At 36.1% G+C, this 10165-nt stretch overlaps 1 protein-coding gene across 1 annotated transcript in view; it reads right to left on the bottom strand.

Annotated features, from left to right (window-relative positions):
* Window positions 1–8255, bottom strand: part of LOC117117641 (alkaline ceramidase 3-like) — a 29850-nt gene extending 21595 nt beyond the window's left edge. The window contains exon 1 of the mRNA XM_033262017.1: window positions 7844–8255. Coding sequence (XP_033117908.1) covers window positions 7844–8003 — 160 coding nt within the window. The 5' untranslated portion in view covers window positions 8004–8255. The remainder of the gene's footprint in view (window positions 1–7843) is intronic.
* Between the last annotated feature and the right edge of the window lie 1910 nt (window positions 8256–10165).

The raw sequence follows: 10165 nt of genomic DNA, 5'->3' as shown, positions 1-10165 counted from the left end.
AAAAAAAAAAAAAAAAAAAAAAAAAAAAAAAACTACACTCAAGTAGTTATTTTCGAACCCCCAACTTAAACTTCGCACCATGCCCATCAGCTTCCCCTTGCCCATGGGTGTCAATCGGTGGGGACAAGGGAAGGGAACGTTTCCCCATCCTTACACACACATTTCAAAGTGAGAGGGACATATCATATTAATTGTCCCCACTATTCACTATTCTTCTATAGTTAAAACCCCACTTTCCAAAGCGAGTGGAAAGAACAGCAATAATTACGAATGACTGTCAAATAATCTCATTCGAAATCATATCCTAACATGAACTAATCAGCAGATAATACGCAAGGTATTTTATGAATGTTATTCTGCACAAAATATGTAAGTGAGCTTTTGTTTCAAGATTATGAGATAAATAGAAACACTTTTTATCATGAATATTCTGAAAACGTACACTAGGTGGAAATAAATGTTAATTGTGATAATATTATCCTTAAAATCAAATAAATAGGACTTACAAAAAGTAAGAACGCCGCCGCCCCATGGGCTTAGCCCTTGGACTTCAACGGGCCCTATGCGGTCTCCAGCCAAAGTTTGGGTATGCGGCCCAAGCCTTTCCCTTTCATCCCCCAATTCCAAGCACGGATGGACGCCCTTGCCCTTGTCAGTACTACTAGATGCATCATTGTGAAGAAACAAACTGCATTTATACCAATGGATGTGTTTCTGATAGGGCGTGATTTTGTAGTCAACATTTTTAAGGGAAATTAATTGCGTTTAAAAGTCAAATATTGGTCTTTTAAACAAAATGAAAAAGCTTGGGACCATGGCACCTGCTTGGAGAATCAGGATGTGAAATAGGCCTTTTAGACGGGTTATTTCCGTTAATAAGTTTACACCGGTAGGTTAAGTTACAGGTGCACATAATGTGAGTTACCGGAACCAACAAGGGGAAAAAAAAACACACTCTCACAGATCCTCGAGTGTACAACAAATAGATACACTACTCTATCTGTGTGTGCTTAATATTGGCTATCTTAATAATTATAAACAATCATTGCTGAATCACTATGATTATTAAAGGCAAAATACTGGAAAGCAATGGTGCTACGGGAAACAAAGACTAGTTCTCGGTAGAGTTAAATAATTTATAAGAAAAAGTTTGAATTGTATATAAACAGCCAGAGTTTCATCAGTAAAGTATTTGCCCCAGGTTAGTAGATACGGTAATGAATAAATATAGGCCTATGGCCTATTGGCCAGCAGCACCGCTATGAGTTTGATTACTAGTATAAGCATACAATATAATTTATGTAAATGAATGTAGAGACGATGAATATAGTGCGGTTATCGGTGGTTCTTTCAGAACACATTTTTTTTTACAATGTTGGAACACACGTGCAAACCAATGTCGTATGATTGAGCTACGCAGCAACCTTGATTTGAATATTATTATTTAGGCCTACTATGATTTTCCAGCTGCGACTTGCAAGCTTTTCTAGCTGCATAACTACAGCTCTGCTTTGTGTGAGCGTTTCAGTAAGTTGTATGAGAGAAAAGTGCCTTAAAGTTTAGAACTACACGTACATCATGTAGGTACATGTGGTCTAATGGGTATGATACTCGCCTTGACAGCCAGAGTTTGAAGGTTCGAATCCCACCAGGGACACTTTTTGTCTTTTTGTCACTTTTTTTTTAATTTTCGGCATCTATTTGTTTCTACTGTGTTTACGCTTCGCAGCAACTTTGATATGATTATTATAGGCATATATATAGTACCGTATTATATAATATACGGTAAGATGTGTATAAGAGACAGGGACATAGTAATACCTATTGGATGACCTTTCAGGCCACGCTTACAAGAGACTGAATGTAAACAGACAGTGTTTGCTACAGGAAACTTATATTTACGCTACGTGTATAGGCTAAATGTTGGGTAGGCCTATATTATGTAATTAAGCTGTAATACCGTAATTATTTAAACAAATTCCCCACCTTAATTAATTCCCTCATAAAAACTCCCCCTAGTCCCACCCCCCGAACGACATCTGGAACAAACACATACAACTTTATATTGTGATGAGAGTTTTTAAGACGTATGGGATGGTACTTACAGTGTAAATATTTGTAGAGAATGGAGGGTCTATAAGGCGAAAATCTCTCTCTGGATGTCAGGGAAACGGAGGGTGGTTAGGTATACCAGACTTACCAAGGTTGTAGAGAACACAATTAAAGTGAGAGGTTAGGTTAAATGAGGGATTAATTTTCTTAACTGAAGTGTTGTAATTTATTCATTAGGCATATCACAAGGTAATTAAATTTAAATTAATGTAATCAAAACTAAAAACTATAGTACTGTACAGTCGAACCTCCTTGTCGACCATAGTAACAACTGACCAATCAGGACGTGTTAATGTTAAGGCAGAAAGACGCGCATGCTCCACAGTCACTCATGCTTATATACGGCGGTGCCGTTTCATTGATTGAATTCTACAAATATTAAGGATCTCAAAATGTTTTCGGTTTGACTAATTCATTTTAATTATTAAACTAAACAACAGGGCGGATCCAGAATTTTTCAAACGGGCGAGGGGAGGGCAAAAGAGTTTCAGAATATGTATGTGAGTCGCACATATTTTTGATTTGCATTGAAATTTTTAAGATTAAGGCAAAACTGGGGGAGGAGCACGTACGTGCCCCCGTTCCCCCATACTGGATCCACCCCTGAACAACTCAAGAATATGCATATAATAATGATTATTAGATACAGTATCTTTTATGATTTTTGCAAAACCTTAGGCTATCATAGATTTGACTAGGGGTGGCGAAAGTGGGGCTGGGAAAATCCCCACCCCGTCGGGGAAAGCTGCCCACCCTCTCCCTCCCCCCACCCCCAATCTGGGAGAAAACCACAATTCGTCGAAGGGGAAAAAATTATATGTATTTTCTACATAATTAGTAGACTCTATATATAAAATCGATTAATTATGCATTTGAAACCCCTAAATTGTCATATTTTTCGGGGACACCCCCTCCCCCCCCACCACCGATGATTGACATTGATTTAATATTGAATTTCAATTTATAACCTTCCATTTTATGACTAATACTAACCTAAGTCGAGGTTTGATTGTGTAGAAATGATGACATCTACACTAACAATGTGACAAGCACATGATCAGCCCATCAATCATGATTTCCAATCACCATATTTTATTAGGCCTAATTGAACTAAATATGGCTTACGTCATCACAAACAAACCGCAATTTAGATTCGTTGGGGTTACTGTGTCGTCTTAACAGTTGGACGATTTGTATTAATATCACAATCTACTTGCTCTACTCCACTTCAAATGCAAATGTAATTGGCGGATCGTTTCCATCGCATGTGGTTAAATCGCTAATCTAGAATGCAAGCAGGAACATTAAAACTTGAACCCTATAATTAGTTACAGTATATACAATGTCTTCCATATAGGTCGTATTTTTAATACGCATACAGCTTATTTTATAACAGGATAGAGTCATTTGACAACAGCGAATGTATGTAAAGAAATTGCTAAAAACAAAAAACAAAAAAAGCTTACAATTTGTAAAGATAGGCCTACACGAATCGTTCTTATGTTTTGGGATTTTTTTTTTCTACGAGCTCGCAGCCTACATCGTAATTATTAATATTCTATTGATTAAAACAGATCATTGCAAACACCACTTGATATCACAATCTCTCCGACTTTATGGATACGATTAAAAGCATCTAGAATCAGTGGCGGATTCTGGGGTCATGGCAAAAAAGACACTCTATCCATACCCCTCCCCTCTCCGGCAGCAGCCAAGTATTAATTAACTAAGTATGAAATCATTTAGATAAAGGGTTTAAAATGGCCAGGACTCTTAAGATTCATGGGGCTAATAATAGTTAAGGGAACATCGTAACTAAACCCTTCTTCTCTCGACCATAGGTTTAGTCCTTTCAAACCATAATGATGTCCTGGATTCACGCTAACTCGGCAAAATAATTCTGAATCCGCCACTGAGAATATTTATTTGGCTTATGCATCACAGCGTTCACAATCTACTGGACGGTGTGTGCCCCCCCCCCTAAAACAGCTTGCACCGCCAGGTGCCAACCACCTCAGAACAAACTCAAAACAAAATTTAATGACTAGAAAGATCGACGTTTCGAGTCCATCATGGAACCATTTTTAAGAAAAACAAATTCAATTAGATAAAAAATCTATACAAATAAAAACTATCACTAGGCCAATATTTTTCCTTTGAGCACCTCCACTTAACCTTCGCCATCTTCACCCTTTATAAATTTCCAAGATACATCACTACGATGAATCGGTAAACAAGCTAAGTAGGAAGTACGAAGTATTTTTTTCAATCTGCGATTCTTTATTAATTGCACAGGGATGTCTAAATAACGCCATCCGTAATGCACACTCCAAATGGTTTGTTTAATCAAACATGTTGTTTTTCATCCATCGAAAGAAGATTAACTTCATACGCATGAGCAGTAATTCCATCGCTTGCAAACGCGATCGATAATCATTGTTTTGAAATGTTTCTATGGAAACGTTCTCCCATCGAAATTCATTCCATTCGTTCGGCAATGATAATATATTATATTCACGTATACTGCCACCCAGAATATCAAGAGAAAAACAAAAAATTAAATACATTTGGATTGCTCATTTTTAAATAACGATATTAGTTTTCAACTTCCAATAAGTCACATTTGACTTGATTTTTCACAAACAAGTGGTTATTCCAATTTGTTAAAAAACGCCAATAATTGCAGTACAGGAGTGCAGACGCTCCCAAAACATATGCAAATACAAATGAAACAGTAAACAGTCAATAAATTGAAATATTTTTGCTTGGCAATATTAAAAAATCAGTCAAGTGAATGCATATTTTTACACTAATTATGTTTTGTGTGAGTTCTTTATCACCCTTGGAGAACCGAGAAGTAAACAGAAAAAGCACGGGAAGCGGTCGTGGGTGGGAAACAAATAATGATTATAAAAATACATTTCTTGTTTTCTCATGAAAAAGTCAAAAGCAATTAGTTTACGTTCCATCCTTTTTTCCGAGTTCCAACGCTTTCATTTTAAAATGGGACCAAATTTGACGACCAAATTCAAGATTTGATCTGACCAATGAACAAAATAACATTTTTAGTGTCATCTGGTCACAACTTTAAGTACATATAAAATTTAGCACCGATCTGCTTTCGGGCAGATTTTTTAAAGATATTTGAATGATAACGTATCTTAAAGAAAATCTCAAGGTCATATTCTGTAACTATGTCAAGTGGTGTTTAGTGAATAATTGTAATTGAAAAGAAATTTAATAAATTGTCTGGAGCATATATGAATGGTTTTACAAGATTGAATTCAAGTTTCCATGGTTTTTTCCAGTTAAATCCAGAAGATAATTTTAATGGGATATTATCCATTGTTGTTTAATTCTCTATACAAGTGCCATCTGCAAAAGAAATGCTAGGTTGGTATGTGGAGATACAAAATACAAAATGGTGCAAGTGGTGTATGAAAAATATAGGAGAGATATTTGAGATAAGTAGAAGTTCAAAAGCGGATTTTCCTTCTACCACCACCCTCTGAAAACATTGGAGGTAATTGCCATGAGAAGAAGTTGATTTGGGATAGACAAAGAGTTTAAATTAATTGCAATTTATTGGTAAATATAGAGTTAGGCCTATAAACATGACTTTTATGTCTAAAACCCTACTAAAACATTACAGATGTTGCTCTTTAATGGGTGTTGATGGTATGTATTACAAAATACTAAAGTATTTTGCATATTTTATTGAAAGAAAAAAACCGTTTAAAGTTGCATACAAGTAATAAAATGAAATGAAATGTACATAGAAAACTACGCTCATTTGTTGTTATACAACCGACAAAACTGATATTGAAGGTCAAAAATCCTAACAACACCCAGTGCCGTAGCCAGGATTTTTAAACGGTGTGGGACAATATCAGTGTGGACCCACTTTATTCAAATAATGTTACCCATTTTCTTAAAATTAGTCCAATTTAACTCAAAAATATGAATAATCTGGACCCATTTTCTTAAAAGTTTACACATCTAACGCAAGATATGAGGAATCTGGACCCTTTGTCTTAAAATTTGACCTATTTTACTCAAAATATGAGAAACCTGGACCCAATTTTAAAATGTGGACCCAATCTTTGTGGACCCCAAGAGAAAAATTGTGCAGGACTGTCCCAACAGCCCTAATAGCCGGTTACGGCATTGACAACACTATTCATTGACACAGACAAGTCCATTGACACAGACTCCATGTCCTAAGTTAGGACATAGAGGAATTAGGGGGTAGGACAACATGCTACATGATTGCTGGTTGGGAATAGGCATAGGCCTATTATATACTGTGGTGATTTAATCCAATCTGCTACGGTTTTATTCACTCGTAAAGGACCTTGTTTATCCATACTCGAAAGCTATTCAGCACAAAACAATAATACAAGTTTAAAAACATATGCCTATCAGGATCAGGATATTGCAAGTGGAGAGAGACAAGGGTAATAAATTTACAGTGAAGGCTATTAACATGAGTATTCTTCAGCAAATTGCTATATGAATACAATACTGTGGGGGACTCTGATACGTCAGAGGAAGATCGTCAGTCCCAGGCGGACTGAATGTTATTGTATATACACAGACGAATAAATGCGGGCATACAATATCACTAAAAAAAATTGAAGAAATTACTTTTTATTTTACGTTTCGCTTTTATTTAAGCATCAGGCTAATTTCTGGATTGATGACATTCATACTATGTGTTAAACCCACATCTTAATAAACACCGCGGTATAGGCAGCAGCAACCTCTCCAACACTATGGCCAATGATTGCGCTCGGTATTATGCCTGTCTCTTATACACATCTAGATGTGTATAAGAGACAGCATTAAACTTGGTGGAGAGGCAGGGGCGGACTTCACGCCACTGCCCCCCTTTTTTTTAAGGAAATTTTTAAAAAAGGGGGAGGAAGAAAGAAAGACAAAGAAAATAAATGATCGCCCAAAACGCCTCAGAGGTTATTATCTGGCGTCTAGAAAACCAAAATTTCGCGGACTTCTGTGTAGTGTTATCTCAATCTCCCCACCCCCACCTTTGGTTCCCCCTTCGGACATCTTTGATCCGCCCCTGAGAAACACAGAGATGACAAGTAGTGTTTCTCGGGGGGGGGGGTGGTCATCTAGAAAAACGTATCTGCTTCTATGGAGATACGAACACAAGATCCCCTCCAACACGCTAAATTGAACTGCTCTCCTGGAATTTCAATTATGATTTTCTCAAGGCATGATAGACAAATCACATGGTAGGCTCTTGGTTTGGAGACGACCATAATATAGTGCACAAGATACATGTGAAAAAAATAGGCATAGAATGGGCCTATATGGCATTGTTAACATTATTTGATAAAATGTATTTGTGTATTACAATGAAAGCTTACAGTAGTGTCTGTGCAATACGACAGAAGATGAGAAAACGTATTAAACGGAAAAGGGCTCTAATAAAGAGCGAAAATTAAACGATACTCCTATAAGCATTAAATATTATTACATATAGGCTAGTTATACAGTATATATGTATATAATGCATATATAAATAATTTGTTATATACACTATATAGTTGCATTTCATATTTACAAACCCTATATGATATACGGTATATAATTATATTATGTATATTATATGTAAGCCGGGTCAAAATCTTCTATCACAAACAGGTGGTATCTGTCTCTTATACACATCTAGATGTGTATAAGAGACAGGTATAGGCCTACTTACAGAATTCAGCGATGTAGAAAGACACAGCATAATCATCCTCACACCAGTCTATTGTTGAGGTAGGATTCCCCCAATATCCTTCAACACTATTTGACTGACTCTCGGTGGATAGATGCATCGGGATGTACTTATTTTCTCCGTCCTGCAGAAGAAATAACATTATGCTTCGCCGTAGACTGAAAGTCTTTTTATTCCCTTGCCAACGCAGCGACTCGCCTTCCGGCTTTTCTTTTACTACTAGTACTATTCCACAAGCCTTCGCTACAGATCGCTAAAGCTAAATGTAAACACTATACTCGTTTACGACCGGGGTTGAGTTCTGCAAGCCCATTCATCCAAACGCATTCAAGCTTGCAAAGTTATGAGTTTGCATTTTCATAAACGACGACGTGTTGTTCTGATACGGATATCACAGAGGTGAATATATAATAGAAGTAAAAACCACGTGGATTAATTGTCTCGTGTAGTTCGTATTTTATGTCCGGTTTTCCGTAGCGCTAGGCCACGAATCGATAAAGCACATTGTTTTGTAATCGAACTTGGTATAATAGGTATAATGAATTGATTCACAATCGTCAGTGTTTAGCGGTGGAATTTGAAAACTAAATTTAAGCGATTTCATTCTTATTTTATTTTCTATAGGCCCTACTTGTTGAATAAAATCTCTCTGAAGCTCCGAAAAATGTGGCACGCAAACGCACTAGCGGCATGAACGCAAGATTTTGATAACAAGGAGGCCTAGATGCGGGTTGGGGCTCCAGCAGTTTTTAGATATTACATAAGCTCGATGGTTCTATTTCTGGCTGTTTACGTCATTTTAGCTTATCAAATTTGTATTTCTACTGAGATCTAGCTATTGCTTTCAATAGCATAGTTGTTATTTTAGTTTGCCTTTTAATTTATATATAGGCCTATATGTATTATATATATAAAGAGATTATTATATAACAATTACATAATAACAGTAAGCAGCAAGCCTAATTTGAATATATATATAGTTAAACCGTTTTTTAATCTTTGTCATATATAAGAGCTGTAACATAAAATAGATAAATAATAGCAATACTGTAACAAATATATTAATGCATTATTAACAAATAGATATCTAATAATAGTGAACAAATAGGAACATCGATCTTTCAATCATATTATCAAGCATAGCTATTCAACGAAACGCTCAATATATAATGAAGCGTAAAAGATTTTTGCAGTTAAAATTTGTTTACCAATCCTCACCCTCACTCAAAATCATGCATTAAAGATCCGGCCCTTAATTCAATATTACTGACAAATATAGTAAGAATTGATAATTTATAGGCCTTCCAAATATGAAATGATACGAATACACAATATTATCTTTTATGAATACAAAAAGCACAGTTTGGCTTTACAATGTGATTCCGAGAGACGTCCTTGAAATTGTAAGCGCAATTAGGCAGTAGGTATTTGAATAGAGTCCAAGCTTTGCTGAAGCAGTAACTATAAAATTAGTTCGATTTTTGTGGGTCAACGGATAAATGACACAGATCACTTTATATTCTATTCGGAGAAGTAAACTTTTGTCATACAAGGTAATGCGGATATAGTATATAAACCGCCATTCATTCGGCCGTACCTTCTTGTTATAAAACAGAACAAAGACCGACAGCTTACGCTCTCACTTATGATAGTCCATAGCATTGTAATAATTACAATAATAATTATCAAGGTGCCGGGTTTAAAAGGCGATACGATATATTATTCCAATTTTTATTTAAAGTTATTGGCCTACTGTAGAAAAAAATCGTCATAACATCTGTTTGCTTCATGACTGATGACAGGTATCGTTTCAATAATGCCATCTATTATACTGCACGACCAAACCTGATACTTTACAATAATTAACAAACATGCTATAAGCATCTCTCATTTGAGAGGAGTTTTTCCTCTGTGTTTTCTTTTGACCAGTAATAAGATGATGTCTACTATCAGTGACGGATACAAGAGGGGGGTTTAAGCCGGCCCGCCATACCCCACCCCCGCTTTATTGTTCAAAATAAAAATTTAAAAAAGGAGATATAGGCCTAAAGAAAATTATATTCAAATTTTAAGTCTGAAAGTGCAATTTCCGACTATAATCACAAATTTTCCATTTCAGCCCCAACCATGCTGGGGCTAAGGTGGTATAGATCCTCCATCTGTGAAAGTACCTCCCCGGGCCCCTCTATTTTAAATTCTTGGATCCGCTACTGACTCGCTAATTATAGGATAGAACGATGCTCATGTCTCTTTTTGAGGCTCGACAAGCCTGTGTGGATATTTTTTTTTTAAATGAAAACAATA

Source organism: Anneissia japonica, unplaced genomic scaffold (assembly GCF_011630105.1).
Source record: "Anneissia japonica isolate Jap-2015-1 unplaced genomic scaffold, ASM1163010v1 scaffold3334_len1275209_cov185, whole genome shotgun sequence".
NCBI classification, from domain to species: domain Eukaryota; kingdom Metazoa; phylum Echinodermata; class Crinoidea; order Comatulida; family Comatulidae; genus Anneissia; species Anneissia japonica.
The sequence above is the reverse complement of the archived record's forward strand: the minus strand, read 5'-3'. Positions and strand labels throughout refer to the sequence as shown.